General features: G+C 31.3%; 2 protein-coding genes across 7 annotated transcripts; both read left to right on the forward strand.

Annotated features, from left to right (window-relative positions):
- The first annotated feature begins 5,815 nt into the window (after positions 1–5,815).
- On the forward strand, positions 5,816–9,496 carry LOC8262993 (beta-1,3-galactosyltransferase 7). Of its 4 annotated transcripts, none has more exons than XM_015716113.3 (11): positions 5,816–6,185; positions 6,280–6,391; positions 6,493–6,548; positions 6,649–6,857; positions 6,934–6,997; positions 7,448–7,520; positions 7,609–7,729; positions 7,834–7,921; positions 8,030–8,155; positions 8,494–8,603; positions 8,759–9,496. In XM_015716113.3, exons 1-11 carry the CDS (start codon positions 6,094–6,096, stop codon positions 8,905–8,907), a joined length of 1,200 nt encoding a protein of 399 aa, XP_015571599.1. In that variant the 5' UTR covers positions 5,816–6,093; the 3' UTR covers positions 8,908–9,496. The 4 variants fall into 4 exon arrangements, with proteins under 4 accessions (XP_015571599.1, XP_015571598.1, XP_015571600.1 ...); XM_015716112.3 differs by having other exon boundaries at positions 5,820–6,185; positions 6,490–6,548; XM_015716114.3 differs by having other exon boundaries at positions 5,821–6,185; positions 6,292–6,391.
- A 1,287-nt stretch (positions 9,497–10,783) lies between these two features.
- LOC8262992 (vacuolar protein sorting-associated protein 9A) lies at positions 10,784–16,880 on the forward strand. Of its 3 annotated transcripts, none has more exons than XR_007214815.1 (6): positions 10,784–11,265; positions 11,493–11,640; positions 13,070–13,240; positions 14,286–14,465; positions 15,059–16,289; positions 16,689–16,880. XR_007214815.1 is itself a non-coding variant. In XM_002513795.4 (5 exons), the coding sequence occupies exons 1-5, from the start codon at positions 11,174–11,176 to the stop codon at positions 15,899–15,901; spliced, it is 1,434 nt and encodes a 477-aa protein (XP_002513841.1). In that variant the 5' UTR covers positions 10,784–11,173; the 3' UTR covers positions 15,902–16,880. The 3 variants fall into 3 exon arrangements, 1 of the variants encoding a protein (XP_002513841.1); XR_001534860.3 differs by having other exon boundaries at positions 16,744–16,880; XM_002513795.4 differs by having other exon boundaries at positions 15,059–16,880.
- The last annotated feature ends 1,558 nt before the right edge of the window (positions 16,881–18,438 follow it).

Below are 18,438 nucleotides of genomic sequence, written 5' to 3' on the forward strand. Positions count from 1 at the left end.
ATAAACAAATGGTAAAAATAACAAATACAATATGAAAATTAAGAGTTTTTATTTCTCTTTGGGAATAGGACAATAAGAGTTAAAAAAAAAAACTATAAGATATATATAAAAAATGTTAAATTTTTTCATGAGTTTCTGTATGACAAAATTTTATGAAACCATGTCATATTGTTTTCCAATGAGAAAATAACCTATGACATATTCATAAAAATATTAAATTATAAATATTTATAAAATATTTAATGCGATTTTAAATAACACTAATAATGAACATGGTATTTTTTATTTATTTAAATATAAAAAATTTATATTTTTAAAATAATTACAATAAGTATAATAATTAGTAAAGGTACTCCATATTACTAATAAATTTTATTATTTTTAATAAAATATATATTTATATTCTATGTTTATATATATAATAAATAAAAAATTAATAAAATAGTAAAAGAATAGAAATTTACATTTAGATCACAAAGATAGTTAAAAGAAATTTGTGATATATCGAAAAAATTATTAGTCTAATATAATAAATAAATAAAATTTAATCTATATATATGATATCGGAAAATAATAATAATAACAAATAAATAGCAAAATTCTAATAATCTTATTTATTAAAAATAAGTATTATATAAATATATGAGAACTTATTAGTGCAATAAAATTGATAAGTATATATATTTCTCATGTTTATTTATCTTAACATATAAAAATAGAAAATTTCATAAAAATGTATTATGATTTTTATAAAATACTAATATATTTAAATAAAAGTATCATAAAATAAAATAAGAATTTATACTTATACTAATATAATTATAAATTAAATTATATAATATATAAAATAAATTTTTAAATATAAAATAAATAAAATAGTTATGCAACGACATAAGCAAAGTGCTACTAGTTATATATGAAAGAAAAAAAATAATAAATTTTAAAAATTTAAATACAAGATCAATAAAAGAAAGAAAGCTACAAAGTTTAGGTGAAATAAAATCTTTTAAATATTTTATTTTAAGAGAAGAAAGAGGAAACTTAAGAGAAAAATAAATATTATATATAAATAATTCATGTAAATCAAGAAAAATACTTTAAAAAATAGGAAAAAAAGTATATCCAAAATCTTGCTTTCATAAAAATATAGATTTTCTAATATATAAAATTATAAATTAATTTGACTCATTAGTCCACATGAATGCAATAATTAATATTTCCTGCATTAGCTTTCAATATTCAAAAATAATTCATGATTTTTACTATAATAATTAATTATTATAAATAAATTCAATTGTCTGACTAATCCTTGTAGCTCTGTCTTTTTTTTTTCTTTCAGGAACGCTATGCATGACAATGAAAAAAGGAAAAAAGAGAAAGTATTTTAAAAAAAAAATAAAAAAAAGTTGAAAAGAAGCGATAAAAAATATTTATCCTATTATATTTTATTACATATAAACTTTCATTAAAGAGAAGAAAGAGAAATAAATTAATTTTAAATTTTTATTTCAATTATAGAGATAAAGATATTAATTAATTATATTTTTTTTTCTATAAATCAAAACTTTTTACACTCCAAATTGGGTGTAATCAATTTTAACTAAAAAAATACTAATAAACCTTTTATACATTCAACTAAAAAAATTTATTCATCAAACATGATTAAAACTAATTTTTCACTGTTCGCTTCCATTTTCCTCATATAAACCTCCATCTGTACAAAGTGTAAATAAATTTATAAATATTAGTGCATAGACTACAATAATAACTTATAAAAAGAAAAATAAAACAAAACAAAAAGAAAATATTGATCGCCTCGTTATGTTTCCTTTTTAATTTAAATTATTGAATATGAGTGTTTGGATACATATTCTTAGCTAGCCAGGTAAAGGATAACTTATGCTCTTTTCCATGATCATGAAGATATAATAATACACTGAATATTCAAGATGCCAGTGTTGTCAGGTTAAAGAATAGGAAAAATGCTCAAATTTACGCCTAAAGTATAACCCCAGGTATAGATTGACTCTCTATGTTTTTTTTAGCCAGTTGCACATAATATCTCGCCAAACGAAGTTCTTAAGCCCCTCTTTTGATCTGTTAATAACGGAGCTGAAAAACGGAAGAAACTTTCGTTAAATACAACTGAGGTGTTCGATTGTCTATGAGTTATTTCCACAGACTTAGGTGTTAATGACGGACTTGTTAAATACAAATGAGGTGTTCAAAATCCTACCCTCTAATAAAAATTTCTCTTTATTGGGCTTATTATAAAAAGTTTTTATTTTGTTTTTGTGAAAACAGAGAAGAGAAAAATGATAATAAACCATACAACACAATCTTGAGAGAGAAACAAAGATTGAAGAAGAAGATTTGAAAGAGAAAGAAATAAAAGAAAAAAGAACATATGTTGTTGCTTCTCTTCAAAGCCACGATCTTTTGATGCTGATTATTGTTTCGCCATTAAAAGCTTTCACGCCATTCCCCCATGAGAAATCGGCACGCTTCACTCACGAAAAAGCAGTTCTTCTCGAGCTATATATATACACACACGTACTCCCACTGTCTTCTTCACTTAGCTTCACCCGTCTTCGAAAATGGGAAACATCAAGTTGATCAAAGCTACACTCTCTGGCTACATTTTGCTGGGTACATGTCTACTCCAATTAGTGTATGCAATTTTAGCCCCAATGAATTTCTTGGCTCTACAGTCAATCAGAAAGACTGTGTAAAAAATGTGTCGTGATTATTTGCAGGTCTTGAAATAGGATTTAGCGGCGAAGGCAAAGGAGAATAAGGGGTAGTTAAGGTGTTTGTTGAAAGTCCTAAATGAGTTCTGGCTTTAATAATCACGTTATGCAAAAGGGTTTCAGAACCAAAAGTTAAAGATAACAAATCATTCTCATTTAGGTCTTATATGAGGATATAACCCATGATTTTTTAGGCATTTTCTGGGTCTATACTCTTGATCTTTGACATAAGTATGTTTGTTGCTTCATAAGTATCCATGGCGGTTCTGTTTTTTTTTTCCTCCTGTTTTCTCTTTTTTCTTTTTGGTTTCTCAAGAAAAATAAAAGGACAGATAAAGAAAGGGAGTGGAGAGACAGTGAGATTGTGTTGTGTGGTTTATTATCCTTTTTCTCTTTTCTATTTTCACAAAAAAAAAAAAACTCTCTATAATAAGCCCAATAAAGAGAAATTTTTATTAGAGGGTAGGATTTTAAACACCTCAGTTGTATTTAACAGGTTCGTCATTAACACCTCAGTCTGTGGAAATAACTTACAGACAATCGGACACCTCAATTATATTTAACGGAAGTTTCTTCCTTTCTTCAGTTCTGTCATTAACAGGTCAAAAGAAGGGCTTAAGAACTTCGTTTGGCGAGATATTATGTGCAATTGGCTAAAAGAAAACATAGAAAGCCAATATGCACATGAGATTATACTTTAGAGGTAAATTTGAGCATTTTTCCTTAAAGAATATTAATAAAGGTTGACGCGTGGAAAAAGGGGTTAATGTTAGAGTGATAATATAAATTTACTCATATGTCCAGAAAATAACAGAATTGGCAAGCAACCCTACTCATTTTTCTCGTGCTTCTTCGTGGAGTGTTTGCTAATTGCTAAATAAAAGTGGTTTTCTTATTTTATAAGAACCTCACTGAGTATTCAATTCACACATTCTTATTCTTAAATTCAGAAATTCTTTTATATATTTTAGAAATATCTAATTACTTATACACAAATAAATGATATATTGATTTTATAAATATATATTAAATAACTATTTTTGTTGGCACCTTTGCTTTTGAAATGTATACAATTATTAAAATAGCATAAATACGAGATATTTCGTCTTTTTAAACATATTTATACTTATATTAAATATTTTAATATTTTTCAAACCGTAGCAATTTAGCTTGTATTTATATTTTATTGTTTTTATTTTTACGAATAAGGTTATAATATATTTAAATACGGATTAGATATTTTTAGGACATACCAGCATAAATCTGAAAGTTTAAGAATCATATTAAATAATAATTTAATCATATGAAAATTTACTAGTAATTTCGCAATTAGCTGTGAAATAAAATTTTAATTTTATCCAATTTGTTCATTATACTTACAACCATAATTAATTTGATAAACTAAAAAATGTAACAGGAAAATACAAACTTCCTATTAGAAATAAATATAAAAAAAGATATAGTTGAAAAGTAAAATTTATTTATATAAAATATGTTATTTTTGTTATTATATTATTTATATATGTATGTGTTCGACATTTTATTTTAAAATTTTAAATATAGCATGTTAATTTATATGTGTTTTATTGTATCTGTGCTTCATAGCATTTTATTCTTTAGCCTAATGTGCGTTACATATCTAATAAATTAAATGGATTCCATAAAGGCAATATAATATATATTTAAACGAATTTATAGTAAAGACCATAAGAATTAAAGTAAGCACCATTTATAAAAAGACTCTTCTTCAGTCTCCTTTGTATTATGATTGGCAAAAGTGCTTTTAGATTTGAATTTAAGCAAGTAAATTGATATTTTAAAATTGTTCTTTACAAAAACCCATTAAAAAAAGGATTTTGAGAAAAGATATTAATGGTTGTTCAAAAAAATTTGACAGAAATAGTTTATATAAAAAAAAAAAATAAGAAGTTAATTTACTAAACCTAAAAGATTACAAGTTTGCTTTTCAGTGCCTAACAGCAATCCCAAATATTAAAAAAGAAAAATCATTTATAAAAGATTTAAAATGTAATCTGTCAAATTTAAGCAATTCTAAAGTCTAATTAGGCACTTAATAATAATTTCAAACATGACTTTTATTTTGTGGACGATATGGACCTGGTCTAAGTAATTGCTTTTCCATGTGGTATATAGTTTTGCGAGGAAGGTACAAAATTTCACTCAATTTTTTAGTATATTCTCTAAAAGTTATATAGTTATTGAAATTTTCAGTCATTTGATTTTTAATAAATTTTAATTATTGTAAAATCCTTTTGATTGGAAAAATGGGTATAAGTAAAGAAAAATATATTGTAATACTATTTTTTATTTTTTTTATTTTTCTCTTTAAACTATATAAAATATTGATATGTTTGATTTTAAATGAAAACCAAATTAGTATGAACGTGAAAGGCGGTAGAATCACAAGCAAGTGACGCTAAATGAATAATTTATATAATATTAATAAATTTAAATATAAATTATTATATATATAAAAATTTAATCAAGGGTCAAATTATATATATATATATATATATATATTAAAATTTTTTACAATGATATTTTATATAGTTATAAAAAAATTATGATAATAATTTGAACTTGTTATGAATAAAAATAAATTTTTATTATTATAAATTATAAAATTTGTAAACCATCTTTAAAAAAATATTATTCTATAAAGTAAAATTATATCTATAATTTTAAAAATCTATATGTTATATTATAATTTTATCTTACTATATAATTATTTTGTCTCATTAATTTTATTTATATAATATAATAAAATTTTTATATATATTACTTTTGGTTAAATTATTTTGCTAAGATTAAATATTAATTTAAAAAATTATTACTCAAATTTTTATTAATTTACAATATTTTTATAATTATAAAATTTTATTTAGTTCTAACTATAATTTTTTTTTAATATATATAATATTAATAATTATATATATATTTTTACAAAAACACCTTGACTTGGGGCGCGACTGACTCCGAATCCGACAGAGAAGGAGGTTTCGACGTTGGATCCACGCCTTGACTAAAACGACACAAAGTCGAACCTTTCTTACGCCCTCCGAGCCATTAACTACCCAACCCACGTAATTTTGATTAAACTTTCGTTTTCTTTAATACCAAAAAAAAAGGGAAAAAAAGAAAAATCAAATCAAGTCTCTGTTCTTGTTAACCAGCTCAACTCTCTCTCTTTCTATATGTATATATAAAAACAAATAAAACCATAGCCATCGATTCATTCATTTCCATCTTCAGCCGCTTCAAGACTAATTGTTATTGTTGTTATAATTTTATAATTATTATTGTTATTATATCTTTGCAATCGATGAAGGCACGAGCCAGTGCTAAAGTCTCTGTGAAATGGATTCCATTTATCTGCGTGTTTTCTTTCGTTCTTGGAATTCTCTTCTCCATCAGGTTCCTTTCAATTTATCTTTCTTTTTTGACTTAGGTTTTTGCGTGCGTTAGTTAGTTAATTTTAGATTTGATTGTGATCTGATCGTGTGTTTAGTTTGAAACGCAGGGCCTGGGACCCGTCTGAATCTAACGGTCAGCAGCTCATCGCTCAACATCGACATGAACAAGAGTTGCAACTCGTCTCTGAAGATTCTACTTCTCAAAAGGTTTCTTCTTTCAACCAGTGCTCAAACTCATTATTTGCTCTTTACTTATGTGTTTATTTATTAATTTTGTACTGGATCTTGTTTCATCTTGTAAATAGAAGCTTTCAAATGATAAAGATGTGATGGGTGAAGTCCTGAAAACACATGAAGCAATCCAGTGAGTTCAAATTAAACTTTTTTATTCACTTTATGTTTGGTAATCTTTCTGTGTTAGTTAACATCTTTGTGGATATGTATGTTTTCGTTGGACCTATCAGATCACTAGACAAGTCAATTGCAATGCTTCAAATGGAGATAGCAGCATCTAGGAGTTCTCAAGAAATGAACTTGGATGGTGCTTCTTCTGTTGTCACGCCTCATCTTGAGGGCCCACCTAGGCAGAAAGTCTTCATGGTTATTGGGATTAATACAGCTTTTAGTAGTAGAAAAAGGCGTGATTCCGTTCGCGAGACTTGGATGCCTCAAGGTGGTTTGATGCATTTCTTTTTATACATTTTAATTAATGTTCATCAATGTTACTAAAGGTTTTTGTAATTGATTAGGGGAGAAGCTTGTTCAATTGGAGCGTGAGAAGGGAATTATTATTCGGTTCATGATTGGCCATAGGTGAAAATTTTTCTTTTTGCACTCTTTTTTTCCTTCTTTAAACATTAAATGGTTTCTTTTTAGGTGAGACTCTAGTATATGCCATAGAAACACACTACGCACAAAAACATAGTCCCTTTGGTGAATGTATCATCATTCTTTTGCAGCATCTCCATGTATTCACTAAGGGTTATTTAGGTAATCAAGATACTAGTTTGCATTCACATCCTCGGTCAATGTTTGGAATGTATGCTGTCAACTGTTTATATTGACAACATGCATCTTTATAGGTGCTCCACAGGTGCTTTGATATAGCTTGCAAATACCAAGTAGTTGATTTGATAATGAAAGATACATGATTGATATATCATCATTTAATCCCTTTGGCATGAAAAAGCTAATCCGAAATGAAAACTTTTTATTGTTTTTAATTTGAATGTGACCTTAATAATATATGTATTATTGTTTCAGTGCGACATCCAACAGCATTTTAGATAGAGCCATCGATTCAGAAGATGCTCAGCATAAGGATTTCCTTAGGCTGGTAAGAATGCATGCACTGTTTTGTATATATCTGTGTAAACATAAGACCTGAAGCCCTAAACTGAATCGCGTTGTTTATCATCTTGTAGGAGCATGTTGAAGGATACCACGAATTGTCTGCAAAAACAAAAATTTTCTTTTCCACTGCTGTTGCAAAGTGGGATGCTGAATTCTATATCAAGGTGGACGACGATGTTCATGTTAATCTGGGTAGGCATTGACTATGAGCATCTTTCTAACCTTATATTGCTGAAAATATTTCATTAGCATTACCGAATACCAAATATAGATTTTTACATGCCTTTCTTCTGTAGGTATGCTGGCTGCTACTCTTGCCCGGCATCGTTCAAAACCCAGGGTGTACATTGGATGTATGAAATCTGGACCTGTTCTTTCTCAAAAGTAATCCTTCTGGACCTGTCATATTGATGAGAATATAAATGTCAATGGCTCTGCGTCTTTTCAAAGCAGTGATTCGTGATTCTTTTTGAATTTCATTCTATTCTGTAGGAATGTCAAGTATCATGAACCAGAATATTGGAAATTTGGAGAGGAAGGGAACAAATATTTTCGACACGCAACCGGCCAGATATATGCAATCTCAAAGGATCTCGCCACTTATATCTCCATCAACCAGTAAGTACTGCAATTTGTCGAAGTACCGAAGCGTAATTAGCTCCCTTCCTAGCTACCTTGTGCACGGTCTTAGGCTCCTTTTTCAGTAGATCATATCATTTGATAGTTTTTCTGTGTGTATAAACTTTTGTTGTTATTCTGACAGTGAATTCTTTCAAACATCTTTTTAGAATTATTTTCTTAGGACTTGGCCAAATGGCTGAAACAGATTGGTTTATAGGTCCATCTCGAGATGAACCCTGATAGAGTAGTCGATGCAGTAATTGATATTTGCACGTGAAATTTGTTATTTCGTGAGACAAAATTATAAGTCTTTCTGGTGCTGATTAACAATGCAGGCCCATATTGCATAAGTTTGCTAATGAAGATGTGTCGCTTGGATCATGGTTTATTGGACTTGAAATTGAGCACATTGATGACCGCAACATGTGCTGTGGGACTCCACCAGGTACTGTTTTGAGGAGCATGTCGGGAATAAGTATTTTTATTGAGATCTTAATAATGACTTAAACCATTAGAAAATATATTGTTATTGTTGAGTTCCATTCCTTGCAACTTCCCTCTCTCCTCTTTCCTGATATGCATTTGTTACTGCTACTGCAGATTGTGAGTGGAAGGCACAGGCAGGTAGTGTATGTGTTGCATCTTTTGACTGGAGCTGTAGTGGAATATGCAAATCGGTGGAGAAGATGAAATTTGTTCATGAAAGGTGCAGCGAAGGGGATGGAGCTGTATGGGGTGCTCTAATTTGAAATTAAGTGGAACTGTATTACTTGGATGAAGAAATGTCCGTTTGTGGTTGGCAAAAGACTGGAGAGGCAATGGCGATGTTAGATAAAGATAGTATTCCACTTTTTATAGAAGTTCCCAAACATATTGCTTCTTCACCTTCATGGGGAGGCTTTATATAGCATCTGGGGCACAATGAGCTTACGGTATTTATACAGGAGCTCATCATTGAAGATGCTAGTTATTGCTTAGACACGGATTTTACAGGTGTATTATTCAACAGACCCTCCGGTGCTTTTGACAAGTGGGAGGATACAATATGAAGAGTATGTATACACCACACTATACTTCCTGATAGTTGAAGAGTTTCTTAGACCCTCCCAATCCACCTCCCTCCCAGAAAAAGGTCTAGAACATGCAATTGTAAGATACAGATTAACCCCATAGAAGCTTGTTGTATGCCCATGTTAGCAGGTGTCGTGTTGTAATGTTAGCGCCTTAGGAATTTGAAATAGATATACTTTGTTTAATCCAGAAAAAGAGATGGCATTGCTACGGATCTCCTATTCTTTCTTTGTAATATTTGTCTAGTGTTTGATGTTTTGATCTCTACTCTTGCTATGTTGAGCCTGGGCTCTTGCATATCCAAAGTTCTATTCATGGACATCCGCTGATGAATACTCTTTTACTTTAGTTCTGGTCTGAAGATTAGGCAAATGCAATTTATATATATTAATTTTTGGGATCTAAAATTTTTTTGACATGTATTTAATTTTTGATATATAGAATTTTTATTTTGACATGTATATTTATTTATTTTAATATGTATATTTATTTTTTTATATATAAAATTAAATTTATATGTAATTTTATAATTACTTCTATTAATTTATTAGTTCATAAATTTTATTTTTATTAAATATTTGTTTTAATTTAAAAAATTATATTAATTAATAAATAGTTTGCTAATAAGATAATGATACTAATTTTATCTTAAAAGTAGCATAATAATTATTTTTTAATATTATATTAACTAATAAATTAGTTTTCTAATTAGATAACAATTCTAATTTTATAAAATAACATCTTAACTAACAATTTAATATTATATTCAATTATAAATTATTTTTTTAATTATACAATAAAATTTTACTTTTAAAAGAAAGTAATATCAATTATTTTAATAGTATTAATTTAATAATATTAAAACTAATTAATAGATATTTTTAAAATAATTTTATATTTTATATTAATAAAATTTTAAAAAGTTAAAAATTTAAAAAAATTTAAAAATAGTTAGTTTGTTGTTATTTTTAAAATATTATAAATTAATATTAAATATTAAATTTTTTTATTAAATTATATTTATCAACTTAATTTTATAATTGAAACCGTATAATGCACGGTAAGCGAGTAGCTTGATATGACTTTAGCTCCAAGATCATCTAAAAGTGCATGAGAGCATTCTTGCTTCGAGAATCTTACTACAGTACTGTGCATTTATAAGATTACTAAGAAATCACTTGCCTTGTCCTGTCTATTAGGAAAAAGAAAGAAGAGAATCTTAGCCGGTCCAACAAGCCCAAGTATTAGCGGGTCAACAAAAAGTAGGCAGCAGTATGTAAAAGAAGCAACCCAAGCCTGAACGGGTAGAGTATTATAGGATACGGATACGACCTGATCCAATTTTTGTATAGAAAATAAGAGTAGGAGTAATAGAGTGTGGAATTGGATATATACACGGGTCAAATCAATACAATTTATAACAGTCCGGATTAATATACTCAAGTACTCGCTATCTAAACGGCCTGAAAAAGTGAATTAATTGCAATGTTATTAGTGCTTTTTATTTGGTTCATAGAGATTTTATAATTCATATTAGTTGTGATACGTTTAGTCGGGTCCAATGAGGTAGTGAAAATATTAAACAGAAACGGATACAAGAGCTGTGTTGTGAATTGAAGGGCACCGACCCGCTATCATCCTGACTCGTTTTCCTCGTGTTTACTTAGCCAAGCAGCACGGTTGAGCCTTTAAGACCAAACCAAAAAAATAAATAAATAAATAAATAAATAAAAAGTAAAAAAGGAAAAAATAAAATAAAATTATGAAGCTGATTTGTAATAGTATTCGTTTCTTTGAAGACGCACGCGCACTTTACTTGAATTCAGCTGGTCTCTACTCTCCTGGCATCTAATCGTTCTGTCTCTCAAAGACGATCAATCTATAAGAGCTTAAATTTGCGGTTTAGAAAGTAGAAAGAAAAAAGTCAAATCAGACGGTGGAAGAATGGAGAACGCTGACGTGTTTCTCGGATTACACGACTTCCTAGAGCGTATGCGTCAACCGTCCGCCTCTGATTTCGTTAAATCCATCAAGAGGTCTCTCTCTCGCATCTCAATTCTTTATATATGATTGTATATATTGTGCGCGCGCTCTTTAGTTATGCTGAGATCGAAACTGTTAGCAAGTTTTATTGGATGATTATAGAGGTCATTTTTAGCCTGTTTGGTGGATTTAACATGAAGAAAATTAGAAAAATCATTTATATGGACTCTGGTGGTGTTTAATTGACAGTTTTTCCTTTTAATTGCTGTGCTTTTGGCAGCTTCATTGTTTCTTTTTCGAACAATGCTCCTGATCCAGAAAGGGACAGTGCTTTGGTACAGGAGTTTCTTGCCAACATGGAAGCAGCTTTTAGGGCTCATCCACTTTGGGCTGGTTGCTCTGATGACGAATTGGAGAGTGCTGGTGAAGTGAGTTACTTTACCTTTTACCTTTTTTCAATCTCAGTGCGTTTGTTTTTTTTTCTTCTTCTTCTTCTTTTTAAATAAATGCTGATTGCAAATATAGTTTAATGTCTCCAGAAGTAATATAAGCTTGATAACGATATCTTGTTGCTAACAACTATTGCCTGTTCTGTGTCCTTACATTTTCTGATCTCACATATTTTTCCCACTCGCATTTGAGAAAATGATGCTTGTGCTCCCGCATTTTAAAAAATTGCATTAAAATGAGTTAAAAGCAATCGGTACTATTAGTGAAAAATAACATTCAACAGATGTTCCCTCCGTGAATTTTTAACCTAATGATATAATTGCTGAAATTCAATTCCCTAATCATTCATCCTGGTAAGGTCCTTCCTGTGGGCCTGCGGAGTAGGGTTAGGCTGTTATGTTAGCAATGAACTATGGCCCTTAGAGACTACAGTTTACAGTAAGTTCTCCAGCGCTGTGGTTTCATCACCAAGATAGGTTTTTCAGCAGGTTTAGAATAACAGTTCACTAGTTATAGCTCACTCGTTCGAATGAGACCACATAATAAAGTAGAAGTTACACAAGTTATAATTTCAGAACATAGGTTGCCAATCCATCAAAGACAGCTGTTAGAAGAGTGACAAAATTGACTGAATTAGCTAGCGTGGTTGATCCTACCTCAATTTCTATACTTCAGTTCAGTTGTTGCTTGGGTAAGGGCATCTCCACCACCTGGGTTATCAGTTGCCTTTCAGTTAGAATTCCTTGCAGATATAATGAAAAGAAAAAAAAAAGGTGGGTCAAAGTGCCAAAGCATTTTTTAAATATGTTCTTCAGATGGTTTGCAGTAACTGAAGTAGAAATGATAGAGAAGTGAAAGATGAAGAAGGGAGAGGCAGACTGAAAGGGTGGAGCATGAGTGGGAGTTTTGTCATCAAACAAGTTCACTTGTAATCTTCTTTGGAATATGACTAACATCACAGGTCAAACAAATGTTGTATCAAATAAACATTTACGGCTATGTTGCAGTTGCAAAGGTGGAGAATTTTGAAGAACCAACAGACAGATGTTTACATAAATGCTAAAAGCTCCGTATCCGAATTTTGCTTTCTAAGAATGTATATGATCAACTCCTATCCAATTGAATGCCTTTGTTTCTCTCCGTCATGGATATGTTGCAGTGGAAGGAATAAAATTGTTTAAAAAGCATGGCTCTTCAAGTCCTATATCACATTGCAAATGGTTTATGAAGAGCTACAATTTTTTTTCATGACTATTAAACTTTTTTTTCTTTGGATAAATTGGGAAAACATTTAACTTTAGTTTGGGATGGATTATATTCTGTTAATGCTTTGACGTCATTGAACTATGGATGATAATATTATCAACTTAGGTCTTTTACATCTATCTTCTTCTTTTCTAAATACAGGGACTCGAGAAGTATGTAATGACAAAGTTATTTACCCGTGTATTTGCTTCACTTCCAGATGATGTTAAAGCTGACGAGCAGCTTTCTGAGAAGATGTCTTTGATTCAACAGTTCATTCGGCCAGAAAATTTAGACATTAAGCCACCTTTTCAAAATGAAACATCATGGCTGGTAAGTCAAAAGTCTCAGACAATTCACACGCCGAGTGGTATTAAAAAAAAAAAAAATTCTGGTAAATGCAACTTCTAGAGGTGAGCCCTTGCTGGTGTATCAGCATTGCTGCAAAGTACAACTTGTTTCATATTGTCATTGTTTTACTTTAAATTGGTCTAATCATGGCAGTGGCTATTTGTTTCTCTACTTATATTGTTATTTGTGCATGCCGATGTTTTGAGTCTTCTAGTCTTTGCATATGAATTGCGGTCATTCATGATTCATGGAGGATGGAACCTTACATATATAGTGTCAAAAACTAATAAACAGACTACTCTCCACTATACAGATATTGGATTTAGATGTATCTTATTTTGTATAGGCTTTATAATATGGATTTGAATAGTTGTCTTCAGTTCACAAAGAAATATGCATATCTTTTAAAAAAAATTAAGGACCTGTTTGGTTCAAGGTCAGGAATGGGAATGGGAATGAGAAGTGGGAATGATTATCTTTTATTTACTGTTTTCCTTAGTGTGAAATGAGAATCAAAATATATTTTTATCATTGACACAAATAATAATATTTGATTATTATATAAGATATTTAATTTGTTATTACAGAATGAAACAAAAATTAAAAATAATGTAAACATAAATAGTAAGTTATTATTCACTTGTTTGCCCATTTATAATTGATTTGACTTGATTCCCATGAGAATGAAAAGTTCATTCCCGAAAGGAAGGGGGCAATAGGTGATTCCAGTTGATGGGGGATTCCAATTCTGATTCCAGAGTAATTTTTGACCAACCAAACACCAACAATGCAAATTACTTATTTACATTCTCATTCCTACTCTATTTGTTCACCGACCAAACGACCCCTTAGAGCAGAAAGTTTGTCCTTCCAAAATTAAAATGAGTGAATCTGATTGACTGTGATATGCTGATCTATGAAGTGTAATAGGTATCTGAAATTGTTAACATGGGTTGAAGGGCAAGGTTAGTCACATACTCGATCTCTAACATGGTGTTATCCTGCACCTTTCTGTCTGTGCTTGCAGCTTGCTCAGAAAGAACTGCAAAAGATCAATATGTACAAAGCACCAAGAGACAAACTTGTATGCATTCTCAACTGTTGCAAGGTCATTAATAACTTACTTCTTAATGCTTCAATTGCTTCAAATGAGAATCCCCCTGGAGCTGATGAATTTCTTCCTGTCGTTATATATGTTACTTTAAAGGTAAGATCAAAAGGCATCAATTTCTTCTTGTTCCTTTGCTTGCTTTCATGCTTTGAAGTCCTAACATCATGCTTATGTTTAATTTTTTTTATATCAAATTGTAAAGCACTTAAACCTATAAGAATTAGTTCTTGACAAAATATATCATTTTTAAGCCCTTGAATTTTTCAGTTATATTCTGCTCAGCTCCTTAATTTTAATTTTGTTTTATAGGACTCTTGTATTTTTATTTTTGTTTTGATTAAGGACCCAATAATCCTTATGAAAGCACAAATAAAAGTACAAGGACTCAATAGAATAAAATAAAATTCATGGCTCAATAGAATAAAACTGAAGCGTTCAGGGGCTTAATAATGAGTTTTGCCCTAATTCTTTGATATCAAGTATGGTCATATGTGCTAGGCGTCCTTCCATCTGTTGAAAGTCCATATTATTTAGTTTCAGATTATGCCTGAAAGCTGTATAAGCTGAGATTTATGCAAATATACCTTAAGTAAATGCTTCTGTGTTTCCCAAGGTCTCTTTGGATTTGATTCTTTTTGAAATGTGATCCATATCTCAAAAAATTGTTTTGTCTAACTGAAACTATGCAGGCAAACCCTCCTCAACTGAACTCAAACTTATTGTATATACAACGGTACAGGTCTCAGTCCCGGTTAGTTGGTGAAGCAGCCTACTTTTTCACAAATATGCTTTCAGCAGTCTCTTTCATTTCCAACATTGATGCAAATTCCCTTTCAATGGAGGAAGCTGAATTTGAAAAGAACATGGAATCTGCTCGAGCTCTTCTGTCTGGCCTTTCAACTGATTGGGATAGTCTGTCTAATCAAAGTGATCAAAGTGCACGAAATAATTTTAAGCCAGAAGTTATGGAATCCCAACCTCGAGCCGTGGATTCTAAGAAGGCAAGGGAGTCATTGATTGGTTCTAAATCTTCTGAAGCAAGATCTGGTAGTAAGAACTTACAATACGCGAAAGATGAGTCATTCATGACAAAGGTTTCATCTCTGTCGGACATAGAGAACAGAGGAGCTGTGATGCTTTTGAAGGAGGACCTGGCAAGTTCAGTCTTTCGAGAATACCCATATTTGTTTGCTCATGCTGGTGATCTGACAATCCATGATGTAGAAGATCTATTATATAATTACAAACAGCTGGTTTTCAAGTATGTTTGTCTTTCCAAAGGGCTGGGTGGCACTACTCCATCTCTACGTCTGTCCAATTCTCAAACTCATTTCCAGCATGCTACTGAAACCATCAAGGAACATCTAGAAACTAGATCAGTAGAGGCAAATGACGAATCACAAAAACAAACTGCTAAGACCAATAGTTCCGGTACATTTTCTCTTGTCAGTGAAGAAAACTTTGAGTCAAAGTCCCCGCAGGAGGAGGCAATAGCACTGCAAGAGGAGGGAAAGGAGGAGACTTCTCAATGACATCTTACTGAGGCTGGGTCATGTCTTCCACAGAAAGTAATGCGACTTTTAGCATATCTGCCATCAGAGCTACTTGTTTCTGCTTCTGCTGAGGATAATTCTAGTTCGTCTTTTGGTTTCAAAGAGAATCTCACTATCACTAAAAGGACAGCGAGAGAAATGAAGGAACAATTGCAAATCTACTGTTTCAGTTCGCAGAACATCAAACAGTATTTCCGTGGAGGTGATTAACAGCAGCCTTATTCAGGAAAACCTGATCCCAGAAGACATCTGATTTATTCTCTTCCACATGTATGTATCATAATTGGTTATATGGTAGCAGAATGCACATGAACAAGGATGATAATATTCTTGACGGCAGTGCCTGTTTGTTTTAACTTATCATGAGGTACATCTTGATTCTTTCAGTTCTTCTCTAATACTTACCTTTCTCTATTTCTCCTTATTGTGACATATAGATAAAGATGCTGTAAAATGGCGCCCCTAATTATTGCCACACTGCTACCTATTCCCTTTTATTCGAGGCTGTCAGTAATTATTAGGTTCACAACTGCTGTATTGTTTTTCTCCATTCGATGAATTTAGCTGGTTGCTCATGAAAATGGCCAAAGAGCTGTTACACTAAACTAGGACAATTACCACACAGTTGCCCTACATTTAAAAGCTTTTACCATGAAAACTGACCAATCAAGCATAAAGTGGAAGGTCCATATATGGGACCTTGATAGAAATGTAACCCCCTTTCCTCATAGATTTTTATGTCACTAATCTGTACATTTTTCTTAAGTATCACAGTTCAGGAAATGCGACCTCATCATCTATTAACATATCATGAATTGCAGCCTCAGCTGTGGGATCCACTATGCGAGAATGGGGAACTCGGACTAGAAATTGAAAGTATACTACCATACATGTAAAAAGACAATTGTATGTATATTTATCTCTCTTTATTGAAAGTGAACGTCATTCGGACGTTGTATGATCTATTATTAGTTGATTTGTCATACTTTGATAACTGAAAGCTGACTTTTTAAGATGAGCTATTTTTCTTAGGCCGCCTTATGATTTAGAAATATATGTCATAGAGCACAACAAATTCTCTCTTTTTTTTTTTTTTTTCAAACAATCACATCAGCAACTCTTGTCTGACATCTCTTCATCTAGTGTCTTGTTAAATCCCCATCTGGAACATAAGCTGTGCTTTTACTTTAACAGTGCCGCAATCAAACTTGGCGAAAACAGAAACTTGGTAATAACAAAACACAACAACAATAAGCTATATTGAAATAATGTATTGGGTTTATGATCTTCCTTGGTTTAAGACCTGTGTGGCCTCTCCATGGCCAGGCAGATTGATTAGGTAAGGTAATGAAAGAAGGCTCTTTGCTCGTGCTTTACAACTACCATATGCATTGCATGCATATGAGGTAGAAATGGCAAGAGGGTAGTTGGTTATGGGTTATGGGATGGGGGGACAATCCTTTGATTATTTTGGTATGCTAAATATTTTAAGCCTTGAACAGTTCAGGACTCGTGGGGTTCAAAATGCATGTGCTACCTAAAAATCTTATATATATATATATGTTTTCTCGCTGGAGGAAAGCATTTGGTTTATTTTATTTCCGTTGAAGGCATTGTCAAGACTCAAGATCAACTTAGATAATACTGTCTCGAATTGTTCCGGGTGTCCAAGTGTCAAAGTTTCAAAGAGGGTAATCTAGAGTAGTAATTCTTTTTAGATCCTTCTTTTTTTGTTTGGCATCACAGTAAAGCATTTTGAGCACCCAGCTAACTCCACCTCGTCAGTCCGGTCGTCCACACCGGGAGGAGGAGATTCAAAGGAATGAAAATACATCCCTGGTGGTGTAGTTCCATAACTTAAATTACTGTCAACAAGCAGAAGAGTAAGTTTCTTTGCCAACTGAAGTTTGCATACATGTAGATGAAAATATAATAGAAAAAACAACTGCGAAACCTGTCGAAGTCTGCTTATTTGTCGTTGAGCGAGTTAAACAGTAAGTCCAGAAATGTGAAATTGGTGGTAGAAAAGTGACAGACATGTTCTAGAGAAAATCAAAGGTGGGGATCCTTTAGGTAGAAAATAAATAATTGAAATAGATTGGTCCAACCCTAATACGGTACTGTGAGTGGACATATATAAATTATATAATGTATAATGTGGTTCGGGCCAGCCGTATTATTAGAATGATAAAAATAAACAAGTAAATGAGCTTTTCACGTGCCTGACACATGCCAACATATGTGGCGTGTCGGCTGAGCTGTATCAGTATGCATCTTAGCTTCTATAGCCCTTTCGTACCTTGTGTTCTGCTCACGTGTTCATCATGTGATCTGTTCCCCGTTTCAGCTTCCACTCACCTGTTTTGTGTTGGGTTGGGGCGGAATTTCCATTCTACCATTATACTTAAAAATGAATTAGAATCTTGTTTAATTAATATAAATAAAGTATTTAATATTTTGATTAATAAAAAAATGATTTACTTAAATTGAAATATATATCCGCCGTCGCGCATCTA

The sequence above is a fragment of the Ricinus communis genome, chromosome 2 (assembly GCF_019578655.1).
Source record: "Ricinus communis isolate WT05 ecotype wild-type chromosome 2, ASM1957865v1, whole genome shotgun sequence".
NCBI lineage: Eukaryota > Viridiplantae > Streptophyta > Magnoliopsida > Malpighiales > Euphorbiaceae > Ricinus > Ricinus communis.

What these genes read in the sequence shown, in the direction of transcription:
- LOC8262993 (XM_015716112.3), top strand. Translation starts at nt 6,094, where the DNA reads ATGAAGGCACGAGCCAGTGCTAAAGTCTCTGTGAAATGGATTCCATTT. An exon ending in AAGATTCTACTTCTCAAAAG is followed by an intron (nt 6,392 to 6,489) that starts GTTTCTTCTTTC and finishes TCTTGTAAATAG; the next exon opens with AAGCTTTCAAATGATAAAGA. An exon ending in CGGTTCATGATTGGCCATAG is followed by an intron (nt 6,998 to 7,447) that starts GTGAAAATTTTT and finishes TTATTGTTTCAG; the next exon opens with TGCGACATCCAACAGCATTT.
- LOC8262992 (XM_002513795.4), top strand. Translation starts at nt 11,174, where the DNA reads ATGGAGAACGCTGACGTGTTTCTCGGATTACACGACTTCCTAGAGCGT. An exon ending in AATTGGAGAGTGCTGGTGAA is followed by an intron (nt 11,641 to 13,069) that starts GTGAGTTACTTT and finishes TTCTAAATACAG; the next exon opens with GGACTCGAGAAGTATGTAAT. An exon ending in TTATATATGTTACTTTAAAG is followed by an intron (nt 14,466 to 15,058) that starts GTAAGATCAAAA and finishes GAAACTATGCAG; the next exon opens with GCAAACCCTCCTCAACTGAA.